The sequence below is a fragment of the Geotrypetes seraphini genome, chromosome 11 (genome assembly GCF_902459505.1).
Source record: "Geotrypetes seraphini chromosome 11, aGeoSer1.1, whole genome shotgun sequence".
Classification (NCBI taxonomy): domain Eukaryota; kingdom Metazoa; phylum Chordata; class Amphibia; order Gymnophiona; family Dermophiidae; genus Geotrypetes; species Geotrypetes seraphini.
Window position 1 is genome coordinate 141,075,331 of NC_047094.1, and position 23,410 is coordinate 141,098,740.

Sequence of the window (23,410 nt, forward strand, 5' to 3'; positions counted from 1 at the left end):
ATGTCACTTCCTAGGTGCGGGTCCCGGAAGTGGCATCATGAGAAATCGCCAAAGCTGACATGGGCAACAAGTTGGTGGCTGCTCGCACCAAAGTTAAAAAGTTATAGAGGAAGGGTGGGAAGGGGTGCTGGTGCTCTGAGGAAGACCGTCCCTCCCACACCACTGCCTATAACCTTTTGTGGTACTTGAAATGATGCGCCAAAGTACCTGATGCAGTAATGAGAAGGAACCAGTGAACAGAGAATGGCAGAAAGGGAAATCATCTTATCCCAGGAGAACCCTCTTTCCTTTATGGACTCCTCGCATAACCCTATATAGAGACACATATGCTCTTAGGGCTGAGCTGGCAAGTGTGCATGCGAAGACATCAGCCACATACAAACTACACGCTATAAGTGATATGTGTGAAGCTATAGGCAGCATGTTGGTATCTCCACACATATGTGCCAGTACTCTAATGAGTTATTAAGGAGGGCACTCGTGTATAGAATTAAAACATGTCTCCCAGGAAACAAAGACTGGGTCTGAATTTAAGATTGCATGAGATGGGCACTTGGGATCTCTTAGGGAGAGGAGGAGATAGTGGATGCTACGGATGGGTAGACTGGATGGATGGGCCATTATCTGCCATCATGTTTCTATGACCATAAATCTCTAAGACCTCACAATGCAGGTGTAAAGAGCCTTAGATTAAAGGAAGAGGAGATGTAAATGTTAAGAGTCTTAGCTAATAGGGAGAGGAGGAAACAGTGGATGCTGTGGATGGGCCATTTGGCCTTTATCTGCCATCATATTTCTATGTTTCCTCTCCTGTCCCAAGCTTTCCTGAAACCAGATAGAGTCTTTGTCTCCACCACCTCCACCAGAAGGCCATTACACAGATTCATCATCCTTTGCATGATGAAGTTAAGGTTAATGCTAGCCTGTCCCCTTTCACCGTCATCTTACGAGGCCCCCTCATTCCAAAGCCTCCTTTTAATTGAAAGAGACTCACCTCATGCACATTTATGCCATGTAGGTATTTAAACGTCGCCTTTCCTCCACAGATTGAGATCTACAATATTTCTTGGTACTTGACACAAATAATGACACTCTTATCAGCCTTTCAGATCAGAGGGGGTGATGCAATCATCGTTACAAGGATATCTGCAATCTCAATAGCAGGAGTGCCGTTGTGGAACAAACTGATAGGACCATTACGAGTTCTTTTGGATTTCCAGAAATTTGTTTGTGGAGGAATTTAACTGAATGAATAGCAAAATATTATGAAGCTATTGAGACTGTCTTATGTCATATGTATGTATGCTTTAATACCATGATTGTATTTTGTGAGTCACTTAGGTTTAAACATTTTTAAATCAATCAATCTTTAAGTCTGATAGACCATTAACCATTTAGTAACCACCCTCTGGACCAGACGCCTAGACATGGAGGCATTATCACCTCCTTTTCCTGCTTGCCATTCCTCTCCCTATCCCCCCAAGCATCGCAAGCATAATTACGCCGATAGTGCTGTTTAATGCAAACACACTGTTCTCCTAATCTGTTTATACTGATCTCCTGAATTAAAATATTCTGACAGAAGAGATACAATTTCAGCTGCTTTAGACTTTTTTTCATTTCTCTTTTGTCTTTCAGCTTTGTTTTAAGTACAGTACTTAGGACTCCAAATTACTCATGTCTGTGACAGTGACAAAGTATTTCTATGGAGAGGCATGAGCACTGAAAAGGCCAACAGGAAGTTGCTATGGAAATGCCACACAGCCGGGCCAGGTTGCTATAGATTCAGCCCACCCCAGCTGTGAAAAGAAATTTCAAAACATTACGTTAAAAAATTGGCAGGCTCATTAGCATGGCTTTATGCTTCTGCGTAGTTTTCTTCTCCAAAATACTTAAGAAGAAATTAATGAGCCTTTTCCCCGCACAGAGTAAATAAGAACATTAATTATGTGTGTTGAATGAATAAAAACATATTCGGTTCTCCGAGAGACAATAAAAAAAAAAAAGGCCTATCTTCCAAATTGCACAAAACAATCTTTCGAAAATAAATGGGCAAAGGTGATATAACAGTTGTCCAAAGGCACTAGTTTTGACTGCTACCTTGTCTCGTGCCTACAATATTATATAATCTTTTGCACTTGCAAGATAGATACTGTTGGCTTTCTGATTACCCAAATTGCTGTGGTTACAAGTTGTATCACTGAAATAGTCTTCCTTGAAAGAAGAGTCCGTGAGATGTGCAAGAGGGTTACACAGGATTCATTTACATCTCTGAATTTCCTCTTCACCTTTTCATCTCGGAAAAAGTGATGGACTATAAATTGCATTGCTTTATTGATAACTCTGCCAAGGAAAATGACACGGTTTCTGTTCAATGGCAGTATTAATTCTCAGGTTTGCATTGTGAATTGCTGGGAAATTGTTTAATTGAAGGTGGTTGGATGAAACTGTTTACTCTTAGACATCAGGCCCTACATTACCTGGTTTGACTGAAACTATAGTGTACTGTAGATGATGGGTGGGGGCCACATTGAAACTCATCCCAGATGGTGGGGGGCACAGCAAGGGTCCAAGGAGAGGCTGTAGCAGGTAAAAGGGTGTCTTATCCTGGAAGTGAGTTGGAGGACCATGGTGTTCCCCCTTGGGTCAATCTGAAGAGTCTGGACAGTGAGATGACATCCTGGAGTTTTAGGCTAAGCTAACTGATTTCACCACATTCTCTGGCAACGAATTCCAGAGTTTAATTATACATTACATGAAGAAATATTTTCTCGGGTTTGTTTTAAATCTACTACTTAGTAGCTTCATCACATGCCCCCTAGTCCTAGTATTTTTTGAAAGAGTAAACAAGGGATTCACATCTACCCTTTCCACTCCACTCAGTATTTTATAGACCTCTATCGTATCATACCTGTGCTGTCTCTTCTCCAAGCTGAAGAGTCCTATTCAAAGAGCCCTATCCACTGTAGCCTTTCCTTTTATCATTTTTGTCGCCCTTCTCTGTACCTTTTCTAATTTCACTATATCTTATTTTTAGAAATGGTGACCAGAACTGCACACAGTATTCGAGGTGTGGCCGTACCACAGAGTGATATAAGGGCATTATAACATTTCCATTCCTTTCCTGATAATTCCTAACATTCTATTTGCTTTCTTAGCAGCTGCCGCACATTGAACTGAGGGTTTCAACGTATCCTCAACAATGACACCTAGATCCTTTTCCTGGGCAGTGACTCCTAACACAGAACCCAGCATCACATAGCTATATTCGGGTTCCTCTTTCCCACATGCATCACTTTGCACTTGCTCAGGTTAAATGTCATCTGTCATTTTAACACCCAATCTCACAAGGTCCTCTTGCAATTTTTCACAATCCTCTTGTCATCAGCAAATTTAATTATCTCACTAGTTATGCCCATCTCTAGATCATTGATAACTATGTTCAAAAGAAGCAGTCCCACCACAGAGCCCTGGGGAACCCCACTACTTACCCTTCTCCATTGAGAATATTTACCATTTAAACCTACTCACTGTCTTTCAACCAGTTCTCAATCCATAATAGTATGTTACCTCCCATCCCATGACTTTCTAATTTCCTCAGAAGTCTTTCATGAGGTACTTTGTCAAATGCCTTTTGAAAATCCAAATACACAATATCAACAGGTTCACTTTTATCCACATGTTCATTCACCCCTTCAAAGAAATGCAGTAGACTGGTGAGGCAAGATTTTTTTTGACTAAATCCATGTTGGCTTTCTCGCATTAATCCATGCTTATGTATATGTTCTGTCTAGTACCTCTCATCCTTTCCTTGCCTGCCTTAAATTCTCTACTTGGTGTTTGGATGCCTTTTCCAACACTGACAACTTCTTAGTTGCTTAAACAGACATATTCGATTCTACCAGAAAAGAAGCTCTGTAGTTATACTTATGCAGTGAATTCACCAACACACACTGAGAGGTCAATATTCAAAACAGGAGACGCTCCTGGTTGGTTAAATCACTTGTACTAATCGTCAATCTGAAAACTAACTATTTTGTGCACAGTGAGGTGGCAGATTTGGCATTTATGTGGTTAAGTACTGATGTTCTTTCTCAGGTTTTATTTGAGTGTTATGTCATCAAATCCTCCATAGTGGAGTTCAAGGCAGGTTACAGCAGCAGTTCTTGCAGTCCAAACATAACTACAAAGTGTAGGAAAAAGTCCGGTTGTACTCCTAACCATAGACTTCTGGTACAGTGAATTTGTGGCTAGTATATTCCCTTCATTATGATAAGTTGTAAAAGATTTTAATCTCCTGGACTCTTTCTTAAACAAAGAAGCAACTAGCAGGGAAGAAATACTCTGGGTCACTCTTCAATGAAGACTCTTGACAAATTATTCCGAGGCAAGGAAATAGCACTCCAAACGAAGATCAGACTTGTCCACACACTCATTTTCTCAGTGGTCAATTCCGGATGCAAAAGCTGGACAATATGGAAACAAGAGAGAAAGAATATTGATGCATTTGAGCTTTGGTGTTAGAGAAGGAATTTATATGTGCAATGGACCACCAGAAGAACTAACAAATTGATTCTGGAAGAAATCAAACTAGCTATAGTCACTCGAAGCCCAAATGATGAAGTTACAACTGTCTTATTTTGGTCATAATGGAGAAGGGCATCATGCTAAAAGATTGAAGGAATTGGGTGAAGAGGACGATTTGCAATCAGATATCTGGACATGTTGAGAACAACCATGGGGACGATGTTGGAGGACCTTATAGGGCTAGCACAGAAATGATCGCTTCTTAGATCTGTAATTCATTAAGTTGCTAGGACCCGAACACGAGTCGATGGTACCTAATTAACTAACTACCGTGTGAAATTAGGCTCCTGCTCCAGGGTTTTTGGAAGAGCCATGTCTTTACGTGGTAAAGGTGGGAATCTCTCTGAGTAAGGAGTTCCACATTTATGTGTTTTGATAGTTAAATGAGTTACATTTTACTCCTTTCAGGGATGGAAGCTTAAGTGCAAATGTGGATCTTTACTGGATAAGGGATAGCCAGCCACTCACACCCAGATATTTGGAGTTGTTGCCTGGACACGACCCAATCGCTGTTTTCCCAGTCCCTTCTTTTGCTCCCTAACTAGAGGTCTGCACGGGAACGGGGATCGCAAGAGTCCCGCGGGATTCGCACAGGAATTCCCCCTAACCCATGGGACTCCCACGGGGACCCCCCTCTGGCCCACGGGACTCCCATGAGGATGGAAGGCTTTGGAAGCAGGGTTCGTCCATGTAATATAATGGACACATCAGCCTTAGTAAAAGAGGGGGTTTATAAGTTAATTACCTGAACAGAAAGCAAAAAAAGGGTTCCACCAAAGAGATTCCACAAGGAAAACAGCAAAAGAAACTGTGGAATTGATGATCCTGTCAGAAGTAATTGCTGCTTTTTATGGGGACGGGCGGGGATGGAGGTAATTCCTTGTGGGGACGGAGAGGATCCTGACGGGGACGGGCGGGGATGGGTGAGATTTCTATCCCCGTGCAACTCTCTATCCCTAACCCCCTTGACTCTCCCTTGCACTCGCCACTATCAGGAATGGATGTGCTCTGTCCTATAACTATTAAAGCTCCTTTCAACTGAATATATGTTTAGATTGTAAACCACTGAGATCTATGCAACAGTCCTATGCGGTAAAGCATGTTTTCATAAACTATATCTTGGTGTAATACCAGTGGTAGCCAAAGAATGCTGAGCACCACCGACTGGACAACTCCCCCTGGGTTTTTTTACTCTCAAAAGCACTAGGCAATCGCCTGCTACATAGCAGCAAAATCATCTAAGAGCACACTGACTCAGAAGTTCTCCAGTGGGCACTCTACTTGCAGGAGGAAAGAGAGGTTTCAAATAGACCACTTATCCTTATAAGTGGCTTCTGGAAATCTCTCTCATGTGCAACACAAAGTTTAATATTTGAAAGTATGATGCCAAATACCTACGAGTAGAACTTGCAATTCAACTGACAGTGTAGCAGTTTTTTTAACTGTCGCCAGTGTTATTCCTGGCCATGTCTGGCACTAGCATTGAGTAGCTGGCTTTATGTGGCTGGCCATCTCTTATGCGGTTAAGTATTTCTGTCTCATAAGATTGTTTCACATGGCTCCAAACGTGGCTGAAACTTGCTGAGAGTCGCATAGTGCAACTGCCAGTGCCAAACATAACCCCCTAAGTCAGTGTTTTTCAACCTTTTTACACCTATGGACCGGCAGAAATAAAAGAATTATTCTGTGGACCGGCATCGGTCCGTGGACTGGCGGTTGAAGAACACTGGGCTAAGTCATGGGCCAGACCCTGCCCATCTGTACCAAATCTCCACTCCAGACCCCGCTCCCATACTAGTACTAATTGTAACACTATTTTTTCCATTCATTTTTCACAGATACACAATATAATCTTAACAACACATAATAGTTAACCACAAAATTAAACTACACAAAACACACTGACAGCAGATGCAAATTCTCAAAATTAACATAATTCAATCACTAAATTCAAAAATAAAATCATTCCCCCCTACCTATGTTGTCTCCCTCCCTCCATGCTATGCCTTACCTTCTAGCCTGCGACCTCCTGGCCATTTTATGTCGCCCCCGGTATTATCTTCAGGCCGGCTCCCTCTTCCTCACTGATCAGTGCACAAAGCTGTGGGCAGTGGCTCCTTGCATGCCCCGTGCCTCATCTGGAAGCCTTCCTCTGATGTTGCAATGTCAGAGAGAAGGCTTCCGGTTCAGGCGCAGGACGCGCGTAGGAGCCACTACCCGTGGCTTTGTGCACTGAATCAGTGAGGAAGAGGGAACTGGCTCGAAGATAATGCCGCATTGATCACACTGTGGACCGGCGGTTGAAGAACACTGTTTTGGGCCTGATGCACATGCTGGCCCTATGGACCAGCAGGAAATTTCTGTGGACCGGCAGCGGTCCACGGACCGGTGGTTGAAGAACACTGCCCTAAGTGACACCATGAAGAGATGGGAGTGAGTTTGAACTCTGATTTAATCACTATACTTAGACTGTTGAGTGCCAAATCTGTCCCTAGCCAGTTTGATGGTTGGGGAGGGGAGGATTCTAATTGGACACGGATATTGGGCCCTTGGCTGCTCTCACCCTGCATTATCGGGGTGTCTAAATGGTGGAGCCTGTTGTAAAATTGCCCCTTTTGGGCTACATTCTGTGAATGGTACAAAACATGAGCGCTAATTGCTATTCTCAGAGTTTGATGCCATTTATAGACTAGATTGTAGGACTGGGATCCAAGTATTTACACCTGGTGTTAGCCCTTGCACCTAAATCCAAAAATCCACGTCTGTACATATAGAAATATTCATTATTGGGTAAGGCCCGATCACTCTACTTCCTTAATGCCAGCCCAAATTGCACTTGCTCTGGTTTGAATCCATTTGATCTCCTTTTTCGTATTGGAAAGCTTGCTACTGAATTTACCCTAAACACATTCATACAACAAGGGTGTGCAGACAAAACACAGGGCTGCAACATTTGTAAAGTAGAAATGGTTATGATGAAGGGGATTTTTTTGCTTCTCACAGGAACAAAGAGCATAGAATTCAGGCTGACGACAAGGCTGTCTAAAAAGCACTTTACTCGATGCAGGATGGCAAAGACACCTGCTGGAGCAGAGAGAGGGATGGTCACATGAAAGAGGAAAAGCAGGAAAGGATTTGCAGGCCTGAGATATATTTCTGGACCCTTTTGTTTCAAGAAGACTTTTGGCCCAAATGGAAAGCAAGATCTATTATAGGGTATTTTCATTTACCAGGAAAACCGGAAATGTCACCCTGGAAGAGCAAACTGTCCCTCATGACGCTTTTCATATCCCTTAGGTGGACAGTACCAGTAGTGAATGAGTCGTGTTCACGCTGAAAAAGGAAGGAAGAAGACCTAATCATTACAGTTTCTTGGGTGAGGGGGACTGCCTGCTTTCTAATGAGGGTGAGTTGACCTTGCGCTTTTTCAAACGCTATGTATTTACATCCAGCACCTTGCCCTAGTACTGCAAAACATAAGAAAAGTATTTCAATGTACTGAATACACTTGAAATAGGTTTGGGATTATACAATCGTTGTAAGCGGGTGGTTTCTTTGAAAAAAAAATAAAAGTGTTGGGTCAAATAGTGCTGAACCAATGGGAGAGCTTTTAAAATGTCGAGCACCTAAAAATAACACACTTCTTACAGAACTTCAAGCCCCAAATTCTAGAAATGGTGCCCAAAGTTGTAGAATAGGGCCAATTGTGCATAATGTAATTATCTAATTGTCACTAAATTGGCATTACAAGCACTAATTGACACTAATATGCCATTTTAAGTGTAATAGACTTATTCTGTAAACTGGGGGTCAGGGATATTCTTTATAGAATTCAACTGTCGCATTTAAGCGCCACCTTTAGGCCACGAGCAGTCATGATGTAAGTGGTCCCAGCTAAAGTTTGTTGCATATTGTAGAATCTGATTTGGTGTGCAACTTTGCCGTTATAGAATACCAGTTTAGCGCCCAGTGGCAGAGAGTAGGAGGCACCCAGGGCGGTGGCACCCTGCTACCACATGCGTGCCTTCCCTTCCCCTTCCACACCTCTCGGGCTCTTCGTTGATGCAATCAGCATCTCCAATCTGTTGCCAACACTGGCTTTGGCTCTTTCTGATGTCACTTTCTGGTTCCACAACCAGGAAGTGACTTCAGAGGGAGAGCTGAGGCTCGTGCCAGTGAAAGACCAAAGAGGTATGGGGGGAGGGAGGGGGGGGCGTAGAGGAGGAGAGATGAAGGCACCCTCACCAATATGGCTCTTGGGGCAATCCGGTACCCCTGCTAGCACCCAGTTTTTTTGATGTCTAATTTACTCCAAGTGCTTGTGATATGATGCATTTGCCAGAGGTTAAGTTTCATTGAACTCAAACACATGAGTGAGAGTCGGGTTTTCTATTCTTTGAACCAAAAGACTCTTAGAAAATCACCTTCAGCAATCAAAGTTTAAAAATCAGATAACCTGAGACATAAACAAAGTGAGCTGAAACGAACACAAGCCACTGCTTCCCTGAAACAGTCTGTAGTCCTCACAGTGTCTCATGTGCTTATAAATTACCAGCACATCAGGAAGCTTTTGCTTGAGCTGTGTCAGGGCAGATAAATTAGGCAAGTACAGAGGGCCTTTCTGGTCACTTAAGTGAGAGAAGGGGGCTGCCATTGTCAAATTTTCATACATTAATAGATGTCCTAAAATTTTGATTTTGGGAGAGAGATATGTACACCTCTTTACAGGGAACCATTTTCAAATGTGGTTAGGGTGCTGGTCTTTCACCAGAGGGCCGCCGCGTGAGCATGATGGACCACTGGTCTGACCCAGCAGCGGCAATTCTTATGTTCTTATGTCCCACAGCTGTAAAATGTGATTGTTTTTATTCTCTTACTCTAGCTTACATTTCTGAAAATTTGCATAAAATATGCTTGGAAAACATATCTTCCTACTGTGCACCCGCCTTATTGGATGGGCCCGGAGAGGTGTGAAATACTGATCCTGCAGGAACTTATGTGTTTGTGATAACACTGGGGCCCTTAAGCTTTAAAACACTTAGCGAGCAGGAAACGCTCACTGCATAGAATCTTGCGATTTCATTGGAAGGCAAGCCACAGAGTGGGGCTTGTTTATTTAGACGAGGCCTACTACTCATAATACAATTCAAGAGGTCTCTCTGAGTCACTATATATAGGACAGACTTGACGCCAGGTTAGAAGAAGGATTGTAGAGCAAAATTGAGGAGCCTACAATGCAGCATAGTCTCATCAGCATCAATTTAGTGAATTACGATGAATGATACTGGATTGAATCCTACCTAATATGTGATGTGGTAATATTAGAAGATGATTAAGTCAACGTAAACACTACTGGATTTTCAGATTGCAGAATAAGAAACTGTGGCTTGGATGGACATGTTCAATAGCGTACCTTTTACTGAAAATTATCAGGAAGGGAATGAAAATGTTATAATGCGTTTCTACCAATCTGTGGTACAGTTGCACCTGGAATACTGTGTGCAGTTCTGATCACCATAATCTCAAAAAAGATAGTGGAATAAGAAAAGATACAGAAAAGGGTGACAAAAATGATAAAAGGTTTGGGATGAGGTTCCTATGAGGAAAGGGCTCGTCAGCTTGGAGAAGAGACGGCTCAGGGAAGATATTATAGAGGTCTATAAAATACTGAGTGGAGTGGAAAGGGTAGATGTGAATCACTTTTTTTGTACTCTTTCTAAAAATGATAGGATTAGGGAGAGTGCAAGGAAGATACTAAGTACCATGTTTCCCCAAAAATAAGACAGTGTCTTATATTGATTTGGGGTCCAAAAAACACAGTAAGCCTTATTTTCGGGGGATGTCTTATTTTTTTCATGTACAATGATCATCTCTCCCTTCTTCTCCTCTACCCCAATTCTTCCTCTTTCCTTTCTCTCCCCAAAATGTGCAGCATCTTTCCTCCCCTCTCATCCATCCCCCCATTCAGCAGAACCCTTGAGCAGCATCTTTCTATCCCTCCACATCAAATGATTATCTTCTTTTTTATTTATTTCCCCTTCCTATTGTTCTTACCTTTCATGTCTTCTTTTCTAATAAATAATATTGTAGTTCTGCCCTCCATTCCTTATGTAACTGTTAGTTTTTATGTCAATTTGTCAAATCTTTGTAACTTACTGTGAATACTGGTATATGTGGGGGGGTTTTTTATTATGTAAATCGTTTAGTAAAATAAATAGGCGATTCAATAAGTTAAAATAAAACTTGAAACTTGAAACTCCCTTCCTCCCGATCCCCCCGGGCAGCAGAACCGCGCTGACCTTCCCACCGCGAGACTGACATACCTCCCTCCAAACAGCAGCGTCAGCAGCACTTTAAACAGGCTGCTTCGTGGCCTTCTCCCTCCGGGGCCTTCGCTGTGCCGCGTCGCTGATGACATCGGTGATGCGGCAGAAAGTAGGACCTGGCAGGAGAAGACCGCGAAGCAGCCTGTTTAAAGTGCTGCCAAAGCTGCTGTTTGGAGGAAGATATGTCGGTCTCGCAGTGGGAGGGTCGGCGGGGTTCGTATGGGAGGGAGAGATGGAAAGATGCTACGCAGGGGGATGGGTGGGTCAGCGGGGTTCGGCTGCGCAGCGAGGGGGGGGGGATGTTGCTGCCGGCAAATCCAGGGATGGAGTCGGGGACATTCAGGAGGGGCTTCGGGAACGATCTAACTACAGCTTATTTTTGGGGTAGGTCTTATTTTTGGGGAAATAAGGTAATATATGTAGAACGAACTGGAGAAAATATTCCTAAACTCTGGAATTTGTTACCAGAGAATGTGGTGAAAGAAGTTAGCTTAGCAGGGTTTACAAAAGGTTTGGATAATTTCCTAAAAGAGAAGTCCATAGACCATTATTGAGATGGTTTGGGGAAATCTACTGCTTTTTCCTAGGATAAGTAGAATAAAGCACAGTTACTTACCGTAACAGGTGTTATCCAGGGACAGCAGGCATATATTCTCACACATCTGGGTGACGTCATCTACGGAGCCCCAGCGCGGACAGCTTTTTCAGCAAACTTGCTAGAAGTTTCAAGTTTGCACACTGCACCACGCATGTGCTAGCCTTCTCGCCACTAGAGGGCGCATCCCCACCTCGTGGTCCTCAGTTCCATATTCCAGTAAAGAAAAGCCATCCCCGGGGAGGTGGGCGGGTTGTGAGAATATATGCCTGCTGTCCCTGGATAACACCTGTTACGGTAAGTAACTGTGCTTTATCCCAGGACAAGCAGGCATGATATTCTCACACATGGGTGACCTCCAAGCCAACCAGACAAAGGGCAGGTGGGAAGATGGCAATTTAAGAAAACAAGTTACGTAACACCGACTGGCCAAACCGGCCGTCACTCCTGGACAAGGAGTCCAAACAGTAGTGGGAGGTGAACGTATGAACCGAAGACCAGGTGGCAGCCTTACATATGTCCTCCATAGGAGTAGAACGGAGGAAAGCAACCGAAGCTGCCATCGCCCGGACCTTATGACCCGTGACTCGACCCGAGAGCGGGAGACCAGCCTGAGCGTAGCAAAAAGAGATACAAGCAGCTAACCAATTGGACAAGGTACGCTTGGAAACCGGATGTCCTAACCGATTAGGATCAAAGGACAAAAATAATTGAGGAACCTTCCGATGAGACTTAGTACGTTGGAGATAAAAAGCCAACGCCCTCTTACAGTCAAGCGTGTGAAGCGCCGATTCACCATGATGAGAATGGGGCTTTGGAAAAAATACCGGAAGAACAATGGACTGATTGAGGTGGAAATCAGACACAACCTTAGGTAAAAATTTAGGATGGGTGCGAAGAACCACCTTGTCATGATGAAACACCGTGAAAGGAGGGTCCGCCACCAAAGCCTGCAGTTCGCTAATCCGACGAGCGGACGTGAGCGCAATCAAAAAGACTACTTTCCAAGTGAGAAATTTAAGAAGAGCTTTATCAATAGGCTCAAAAGGAGGTTTCATCAGTTGAGCCAAGACCACATTAAGATCCCATACCACAGGGGGAGGCTTGAGAGGGGGATGAACATTCACAAGACCTCTCATGAAACGAGAAACCAGAGGATGTAAGGAGAGGGAACGACCCTCTAGATGATGATGAAATGCAGCAATTGCACTAAGATGCACTCGAATAGAAGTCGTCTTCAGACCAGAATTCGCCAGATGCAACAGATATTCCAGTACCGAAGACACAGGGACTGAATCCGGATCCAGGTGGTTGGTGGAACACCAAGAAGAAAATCTGGTCCACTTCTGGGAATAACAAAGCCTAGTCGAGACCTTGCGAGAGGCCTCTAAGATCTCCCGCACTGAGTGAGACACCGGAATCGAAGTCAAGTGGAAAGGAACCAAGCGGTCAGATGTAACGACTGAAGATTTGGATGTAACAGCGAACCCCGACTCTGAGATAGCAGAGAGGGAAAGACAGGTAGAAGCAGAGGTTCCCTGACACTGAGTTGAAGGAGCAGGGAGAACCAGTGTTGTCTTGGCCAACGAGGCGCAATGAGAATCATAGTGGCTCTGGTCGATTTTAGATGAACCAGCGTTCTCAAAATCAGAGGAAAAGGAGGGAATGCATAAAGGAACCTCCCCTCCCAGTCGAGAAGAAAAGCATCGGCCTCGAGACGGTCCTGGGAGTACATCCGAGAGCAGTAGAGGGGTAGCTTGCAAGTCTCGGGTGAAGCAAACAGATCCACCTGAGGAGTCCCCCATCGGTCGAAGACCTCGCGTAGAACTCGGGAGTTCAGAGACCACTCGTGCGGCTGGAGGAGACGACTGAGCTTGTCTGCCAGACAATTCAGCTCCCCCTGAATGTAAACCGCCCGCAAGAAAATGTTCTGAGAGACGGCCCACGTCCAAAGCCGAATGGCTTCCTGGCACAGAGGCCAAGAGCCCGTCCCGCCTTGCTTGTTGACGTAATACATGGCCACCTGGTTGTCCGTTCGAACGAGAACTACTCGATCGTGCAGGAGGTGACTGAAGGTCCGAGCGGCCAGATAAATGGCACGAAGTTCCAATACGTTGATGTGACACAGACGATCTGTGGCCGACCATAGGCCCTGCGTTCGTAAACCGTCCAGATGAGCCCCCCACGCATACTCCGAAGAGTCCGTGGTGAGGACCTTGCAATGCGGAGGGACGCGAAAGAGCAAACCCCCGGACAGATTGGTAGAGCTGGTCCACCAACGGAGCGAGCGTCTGAAAGACGGAGTCACAGTCAAGCGTCGAGACAGCGGGTCGCGGTCCTGACGCCATTGGGAAGCCAGGGTCCACTGAGGGATCCTCAGGTGCAACCGAGCAAAGGGGGTCACCTGGACCGTCGACGCCATGTGCCCCAAAAGCACCATCATGCGTCGAGCCGAAACTACCTTCAGTTGCGAAACCTGTCGGCCCAGGCGAATCAGGGCCTCCAGTCGCGGGGAAGGAAGGAAAGCCCGGAGGAGAACCGTGTCCAGCACGGCCCCTATGAACTGTAGGGATTGGCGCTGAAATAACCCCCTCCCTTGTCGGGGCCTTGATCAACCAATCGTCCAGATAGGGAAAGACCTGCAACCCCCGGGAACGCAGAGCAGCCGCGACTACCACCATGCATTTCGTGAATACCCGAGGGGACGAAGCCAGACCGAAGGGTAGTACACGGTATTGAAGGTGCAAATCCCCGACCTGAAATCTCAAAAACTTCCGAAAGGCGGGATGCACCGGAACATGGGTGTACGCTTCTTTCAAATCGAGGGAGCACATCCAGTCCCCCTCGTCCAACAGGGTATATAGGATCGGAAGCGACAGCATACGGAACTTCTCCCGGACCAGGAACTTGTTGAGCTTCCGAAGGTCCAAAATGGGGCGCAGGTCCCCGGTCTTTTTGGGGACCAAAAAGTAACGGGAATAAAATCCCCTGCCTCGCTGGTCGGGAGGCACCCGTTCGACCGCCCGAAGGCTCAACAAGGCCCCGGCTTCCTCTCGAAGAAGGGTCAACTGGCTTCGATTGGACGGGCACGCCCCGGGGGGCCTGTCTGTAGGCTGTTTGGAGAAGTTTAACGAATAGCCCTCTGAGACGGTCCGGAGCACCCATGCGTCTGACGTAATCCCAGACCAAGTCTCGGCAAAAGCCGTGAGCCGACCCCCGATGGGCAGGGGGTTGAGCGAACTCGCGGCGGGGGCCAGCCCCCGGCCGCTCATCCCGTCAAAAAGACGGCGCCGGTTTGGACACCCCCTGCGCAGCTGCTTTGGCGGGTCCCCCTCTACCCTGTTGGGTAGGGCGCCGGGGTGGAGGCCTGGAAAAGGCCGGTGTAGATTTTTGCGGGTACCGCCTAGGCGGCTGTTTAAAAGGCCTCTGAGCCGGCGGCTTAGGCTTTGGACGAACCAGAGACGCCAGAGAGCGTTCCTGCTCCGAAAGCTTCTTGGTGGCCGCATCCAGGGAGTCGTCAAATAACTCCGACCCGATGCAGGGTAAATTGGCTAAGCGCTCCTGCAAGTTGGGGTCCATCTCGAGGGTCCGTAGCCAAGCCAGCCGGCGCATGGCTACCGCACAAGCCGAGACCCTCGAGGCAAGCTCAAAAGCGTCATAGACCGCATGGAACAGATAGAATCTGAGTTGGGACAGGTTTGACGCAAAGGCGGCAAATTTAACCTTGTGCGACTCCGGAATCACCCCCTGAAAATCCGGCAGATCCTTGATCATGGACCTGAGGTAGGAAGAGTAGGCGAAAGCATAATTGAGGACCCTTGTGGCCATCTGGGAATTCGCGTACAGCCGACGGCCGAATTTATCAAGGGTCCGACCCTCTCTCCCCGGGGGGACAGCAGCCGAGACTCTAGAAGGCTGCGTGCGCTTAAGAGCCGACTCCACCAAGAGCGACTGATGGGAGAGCTGCCCCTTGTCAAACCCCTTAGGGGGAAGGGTCCGGTATTTGGATTCCATCTTAGTGGGCACTACCGCCACTGTAAGAGGGGTCTCAAGGTTCCGCAGTAAGGTATGAAGGAGGACCTTGTGAAGTGGAAGGCGGGGAGATTCCCGTTGAGGGACAGGAGAATCTTGTTCCTCCAAAAAGTCTGAGGTATAGTGCGACCCTGCCGTCAGGTCCACCCCCAAAGCCTTCGCCATGTCATGGACAAACTTGGAAAAAGAAGATGTCCGTGCAGGCGGGGAGGGTGACCGAGACTTCTCAACCGAGCCGAAAGGAGAGGCCTGGCGAGAATACCCGACCTGACCCCCGGACCCCGAACCCCAAGAGGCACGATCCCGTGACCTCGAAGGAGTCGGGGACACCGTCCGGCGAAGAGACCCCCGTGGGGAACCCCCCGGGGTACGGGGTATAGAGGCCCGTCCCTTCCGCCTCGGTGAGGAGGCACGGGAACTCTCCCTGATCGGGGACCGTAAAAGATCTGGGTTGTCGAGGCGGAGTTCCTCGACCCGCAAGGCTCCGGTCTCGGGCGGAGTCGAGTGACGACTCCTCCGAGACGAGGCTCGAGACCGCTTCGACCGTTTAAGACGGTGCTTCGCCCGAGGCTTACTCGAGGGCGAGGATCCCCGTGACGACCTCGGGGACGAGGAAGAGGAGATCCGGCGTACCCGGCGCTGCTTGTCTCGGGATCGCACACTGACCTCGGGCTGACTCACCCGGATCGGGTCCGAGGGAAGGGTCGAGGCCGAGGCCGAGGGGGCTTCGGCCGCAGAGAGGCCGGTGCCCGAGGCCGAGGTCACCACCTGCGGGGCCCCCGAGACCGAAGACGAGGCCGAAGCCTGTTGTAAGGTCTCAATGGCTCCGGAAAGCTCCGAGGAGATCAAAGCGCGAAGCAACTCCTGGAACGCCGGGACGGTGAGACCCTGAGGTAACACCTGGGGACGCTCCGCAGAGGGCGACCTCGGTATCGAGTATTCCCTCGGGGCTAACCCCTTCGACATCTTGGGCTGGGTCGAGGTCGACGGTCCCGCCGACGACGAGCCCGAGGATGGCTTCCTGGCAGATGAAACTGAGGAAGGAAGTGGAGACTTACCCGGGGCTTGCTTCTGCGAGGCAACCGACTTCGCGGGAGCCGAGGGTTCCGACGTCGAGGCCGAGGTCGAGGCCGGGGCCGAAGCCGAGGCCGAGCTCGAGGCCTTCCCCGTCGGGGTATCGACGGCAAAGAGATCCGCCATGCGGCCTTTGCGCCGAGTAAGGGCCCGTTTCTGGAAGGTGGCACACTTAGGGCACGATGCTGTAGGGTGATGGGGCCCCAAACACCGAATACAGCACCTGTGAGGGTCAGTGATGGACAAAAGCCTCTCACACTTACCACACTTCTTAAAACCCGTAACGGGTCGGGACATGGGCCCAAAACAAGGCCGGGAACAAACGAGGTTCCTCGGCCACGGCTACCGGGAGCCCCCGGAGCGAACGAAAAAAGATTAATTTTTTTTTTTTTTTTTTAAAAACAGGGTAAATAAAGAAAGAAAATAACTTTAGCGCAGCGACCGCGTCGAAATTCCGAACACAGCCGCGGCGACAGAAGGCAAAAATAGCACAATTTTATCCACAGGGCTTCTGGCTCCGCGGATGAAAAAGAACTGAGGACCACGAGGTGGGGATGCGCCCTCTAGTGGCGAGAAGGCTAGCACATGCGTGGTGCAGTGTGCAAACTTGAAACTTCTAGCAAGTTTGCTGAAAAAGCTGTCCGCGCTGGGGCTCCGTAGATGACGTCACCCAGATGTGTGAGAATATCATGCCTGCTTGTCCTGGGATAAAATCTGTTTTACTTTTTGGGATCATGCCAGGTACCTGTGACCTGGGATGACCACTGTTGGAAACAGGATATGGGCTTGATGGACCCTTTGTTCTGTCTTGGGTGCCCCCTATTTATGCCAGGGTTTTCTTGGCCTAATCACTGGAGCCTAAGTCCAATTTAGGTGGCTACGTGGAAACAAACTCAAGATTCGCCTTTGATCTGCCCTTAATTGTATCCAATAAATGGCTGCTAGCCAATGATAAAATAAGTGAACAAATACAAGGTCCAGGAAGGTAATATTGGAGATTTGTCTTGAAGGTCAATGCTAGACAATTTTAACTATTTACCAATTGGGACAGAAGCTTGTCTACCCAATACTGGGAGATTTGTGAACTGCAGGGTTTTTTTTCAGCTTTTTGTTTTTTTCTCCATTACATATCAAATTGGACACTTTTTTGGAGCTTTTGAACTGATGATTATTCAGCTGTAGTCCCTGTGGTGTTTAGTGTCATTTGAGTTGTCACGTCACTTTTTATGAATTCTTAGATCTTCTGCACAGTAGGATTGATTCACCAGGGCAGGTCTGAGAATCACTGTTATAGCCTTCAAGCGTTTCCTGCACCCTTCTGGGCCCATGGCAGGAATGAGAACTGCCAAGCTACAGTGATGTGGCCATTAGATAACTAGGCCTCTATATCAGTCTTTTGGTAATATGAAATTTGCTTCATTAACCCTGTGCCCAGGAAGCCTCCATTGATTTCTCTGTCATTTGTCTTCAGCAAGGCTTTACGTTATCTCATGTGCTAGGTGAATAATATTCATATTTTGAGCCATCGTATGTGGTTGAAGATCACAGTGCAACCACTGGGTTTGGGTGCTTTGCGTGCCTGGTTGCCTAGCAACACACGAGGAGTCTCAGCTGGCAGGTACTTGAGAGCAGGTCTATTGCAGAGGAGATTTCAAGAGCGTCACTCAAGAATTCACATTTTATCTTTCATTTTTAAAATAATAGTCCAGTTGTCTGCAGAGCAAATCAAATTCAATGTCAGGAGCATCACTGGGGCACATGGACAGTCCAGTCTGGGTCAAAGAGGCACAGGACACTGTCCTAACTGCAATATCATTTTCTACTAGCTCTGTATCTGTGTTTGCACACATTTATTCTTGAGTGTCTGTAGGTAGGTATAATTATAAAGCAGCACTTTTGCATGATGGTGCCCCTTAATGCCAGAACATCTGAGCTGAAAAGTCAAGCAAGCATAATCTTGTCAGTAAAAGGTCTCTCTTTCATCTTCAGTGAGAGGCTGAAATAGATGCATTTCCATTTGAAGTTCAGGGAGAAAGGCCGGGAAATGGTTATACATAGTTCTGTGAATAAAGAGAAACTCAGAGCTGCCAAATGTCTCAGATACTGAAGGGAGATTTTAGGTAATCCCAGAAGACTGGAAACCAGTCTGCTTTCCTGTATATCTTGAATGATTATGTCAAAGTACCCAGTTCCAGAATGGAGACCAGCTGGTCAGTCCTGGTTTTGAATTTACATCCCAAAGCAGGGGGGATTTATAGTGAAATCAATGCTGCAAGGCCCATCATGAAACATAATGGGGTGGTTAGAAATCCTGGACTGTCCCAAAATCTCCACCTGGAACTGGGTAACTTGGCATCTCTACAACTGAGCCCCAAACTGATCTGTTGTCCTCCACCCCCTGCTTTACACATTTTGGTATATAATTTTGTCTTCCTTTACTCCTCTACAGCAATGCTCCTCAACTCAGTCCAGTCGGATTTTCAGGCTATCCAGAATGAATATGCATGAGAGGTTTGCAAGCACTGCCTTCTTGGTATGCAAATCTATCTCATGCATATTCATTGTGGTGTCCTGAAAATCCAACTGGCTGAATGTGACTTGAGGACTGGGATAAAAACCCCTGCCTTACAGCAGCACATAGTTACTAAATAACAAATGATATTACATTACCTGAGTATTTATGGATGCAGATGATTCTACAATCATTATTCCATTTGCTATTTCATTTTCTGAAGTTATTCCTAAAGCTACAAGTATTAGGTCTAATAGAGCAATGGATGTCTGAATTTAGACTGAAGCTTAACTCAGAAAAAATGAAGTTTTTTGTAGCTTCACCGCACCCGTTTGATACTAAAGCATCATTGTGTATAAATAAATTCAGCTATCCTATTCAATCTACCATTACGGTTTTGGGAATAATACTGGACCAGGGCTTGACTATGAAGAACCAGAAAGGGTTTCTTTCCTCTTTGGAAGCTTCGGTCCGTTAGGGCGTATTTTGATGTGTCACCATTTAGAGTTTTGGTACAGTCTCTTACACTTGATTACTGCAATATTGCCTAAATAGTACCAAATGTGGCAATCAGGCTGATTTTTAGGTTGAAGAAATATGATCATGTAACACCCTCCTATCGAGTACTGCATTGGCTGCCAATGGAGGTGCGGGTGAAGTTTAAGTTTGGTTGCTTCTGTTTTAAGGCTTTGTTTGGTTTAGCTTCCAAATATATAATTGAGCTTTTCTCTTTTGCAACCAACAGACATAAGAGAAACTCACATTGGAATTTTGTTTTTCCACCTGTTAGAGGATGTAAACTTAAAAAACACCATCAAAATCTTTTTTCCTATCAAGCAGCGTTATGGGGTAAGGATTTAGAACAATTGCTTTTGCTTCCTGACACTTATGGGGAATTTAGGAGACATTGAAAAACATATCTGTATTCGAAGCATTTAGGCAGCTAATTCGTAAAAATTTTATTCTGCACTATTTTAATCATTTTAGTGTCTCTAATTATCGGCTTTTAACTTTTTTAGTTCTATTCAACATCTTTTATTGGTTTTTTTTTTTTTAAATACTGTAAACTGCATAGAACTTTATGGCCTTGTGGTATATAAACTGATTATTATCATTATTATTATTAATATGTCCCAGAAGGAGTTCAATGCAATTTACAATTTAGAAGATCCTGGCCATGTCCAGGATTTACATTATTTCATTAGGGTTCATGACAGAGCTACTTCGGTGTGTGTTCACGTAGGCGTGGGATTAGGGTATGTGGCAATCATGGACTTTAAACTGGAAGTTTGCTGCTATTCTTTTATACCAAGAAAACTAAAGCAAACATATGATTCTGCAGCATTAGTAGATTCCAGGTCACCACAGAGCTTTTATCTGCTGCCTCTTAATCTCAAATTGACTTAAATAAAGTTAGAAAAGCACTTTATTAACCATTGATGAAGCAGCTATGCAGTCACCAGAGCTGTAAATCCAGAAATTTCAGACATGGCCCAGCGTGAATTTCCAGGTAGTCAGCAAAATGTTGAGTGCCACTGGCTGAATATCACCCCCTGGATATATGAGCTTGCTATACTTGCAGGCCTACACCTTCATTCCCAAAGAGGACATGAGTGGGTTACGGGGGTGGGAAGGGACTTCCTCAAAATCATGTGGTAAAGAGCAGGCTGGGCCTGGCTTTGTTTTACTCCACTGCTTTGATGGTAACCTAGGGCTAATTTTTTCTTAAGAAGCAGAGATTGATTAATAGGTACAGTAGATGATATATACTGACAAATACAATGATTAGTTGCACAGTTTTTTAAACAAAATATCAGAGCAATCAGTTTCATGCATTAGTCATTCAGTAAATTAATTAGATTTTTGTAATTAGTTACTGGAAGCAACAGAAATATGATCTTCAAGCCTGTAAATATTAAAGTCACAATGTATCGACATGAAAGGGGCTGTGAAAATGCAGTCTCAAGTTAGCCTAGCAATGATTTTAGTATGAAAGGCTGCATTAGCAAATGTTCTGCCTGAATCACAAATGGATAGGTCAGTTCCAGTTATACAAATATCCAAGCTTTAGTTAGCTTAGAGTGGAGCTGGTGTGTGGGCTGAGAACCTGGCAAACTAGGCTGACTCTGGGGCAAGTCACTGGACCCTTCATTGCCCCAGGTACAGAACTTAGATTGTGAGCCTCCATTGCACACGAGACGTTTGTGACTTTCTAGTTGAGTTACACAGGCTTATGTTTATTTGGTTGCAGCCTTTCCATACCATTACAAATTTGGGACCCCTGAAGAAGGCGTGTTGTCCGAAACACAGACCGTGTCAGGTCCTCTGGTTTGTATAAGGGTGGTTACAATATCCGCAACAAAAGACTGTTCAAATAAACACAGCATGCAGGAACAAATGTCTCTAGCACTCATGCTTCACAAACGCATTCAGATCAGGGCTGAGTCCTGGACTCTTATCTTCAACTTTCTACTCAGTTTCACTCAGCATGAGAGAGCTGTTTATTTCTTCATCACTTCAAGGTTTCCTACCCTTTTTTTTCTTTAAGATATATCCATTTTCAGGAGATTTTGTCCATAAAGTAAAATCATTTTTGTTGATTTCTAACCTCTCCTTCTTGCATTACAGGCGATGAATGTAAAGCAGTCGATTTTTCCTTTTCTTACTCTCAGTTTTGTAGGGTAAGCCAAAACTGGTGACATTTCAGACCAATTAAAAACTCTGACAGTAACATATCCTTATAACCTGGCCTATAAGGTCAATGCAAATGGAGCTTTTTTTTATCCCCTATAGCTGGAAGAAAGAATCTGAAAACTGCACTTCCCTTACACATAAGCATTCACATTAGTGATTTCTATTCCGCCATTACCTTGCGGTTCAAGGCGGATTACATATGAATTGTCAGGACATTTAGAAGTACATAAGGAGCGGTCTGGATATTTTCTAAACCCACCTTGGAAATAAATGGCCTTTGCATTTGGAGATGCGACTCCTCTGTCTAGCCTAACATAACATGAATCCAGAAATGTCATTTGAAAATTGTACTGACTGCACAATTTCAGCTGTAGAAAAGTCACCTAATGTGAGACCTGGTGCATATACAAAAGTGTTCTGGTGAATAGTCAGCTGGCAGTGGTCAGTACCTGTTTAAGTGCTGACCATCTCTTGCTAAATTAGACCCAAATATTCATTGCCAGACCATTTCCGGTCACCAACACTGAATGTACGGGCCTTCAGTGAACCCAAAAGTTAAGTGGATATTGAGTGCACTTAGTTATTTTATTTGATATACCACCATTTTTAACAAAAAAATTCAAATCAATGGGAAATGAACAGAAGAGGGAAATGTACGCCATACAATTAACAATACTAGACACAAAGGCCCTGATTCTGCACAAGGCATCTAAAGTTAAGCATCATTTAGATGTCTAAATAGGCGTCCTTTAGAGAATCAGGTTTTAGATGAGTTAGACATCCAAACAATGACCTTAATGTTATATTTTATTATTATGACGTTATTAGAAAGGCGATTTTATGGTGTTTTTTTATTATAATTGAATCTGTTTAATGCTTTTATTCATTTTCCATCAGAGAGAGTGACTGGGATTCGTATCAGCAACATTAGGGTAGAAGGCTATAGGCTTAACCGGTGGATAGCAATTGTAAAACTAGGTCCTCTAGGCATTGTATCCACTTAGTTTGGATGCCTAAGTCACGCTCAGCGTTAGGTGTGTTTATAGAATCAGGCCCAAAATGACAATCAAGGGCAGGAAAGGTTTACAATAGCAAGGGTAAGTTAAAAATGCAAAAAGAAGAAAGCAAAGAACTAAACTGAAGTGTTAAGAACTAGGGTCAAACGTGATTTTAATGATTTAAGAGATTTTTTCTGTGCGCAGATATAACAGGAGGGAGTTCCATCTACCTGAATATCTAAATGGAGATAGATAGATATATATACTGTACATATGACTGCATTTTAAGTGGTCCTATCTGCCTGGTTAGGGATGTAGGCTCCATCACTAAATATTGGCAGAGCTCATGTAACGTCTGGTTCTGCCCTTCCGCCCTTGCACCACTTAGGCACTGCCCATCTCGTGCTGGGCTGCTATAAAATTTAGCTGGTCAGCTCTGAATATTGACTAAGCAGTTAACATTTTAGCAGGAAAAGCCCCCTGGATAAATATCCACGGTCAATGCTGTCTGCGGGAGTTAGCCGTCCTGCCTCCCACAGTCGAATATCAGCCCCACTGCTCTTCATTTGCTCCCCACTTTTAACAGCATCAC

The 23,410-nt window shown here is 45.3% G+C and overlaps 1 protein-coding gene across 10 annotated transcripts in view; it reads left to right on the plus strand.

Annotated features, from left to right (window-relative positions):
- RALY (RALY heterogeneous nuclear ribonucleoprotein) overlaps positions 1–23,410 on the plus strand; it is a 345,686-nt gene that overhangs the window by 115,306 nt on the left and 206,970 nt on the right. For 7 of the 10 annotated variants that reach the window (XM_033962663.1, XM_033962667.1, XM_033962666.1 and 4 more), the window contains exon 2: positions 7,885–7,993. The exons of the other annotated variants lie outside the window; for them this stretch is intronic. In XM_033962663.1, the coding sequence (XP_033818554.1) occupies positions 7,988–7,993 (6 nt within the window). In that variant the 5' untranslated portion in view covers positions 7,885–7,987. The remainder of the gene's footprint in view (positions 1–7,884; positions 7,994–23,410) is intronic. 10 annotated transcript variants of the gene reach the window in all.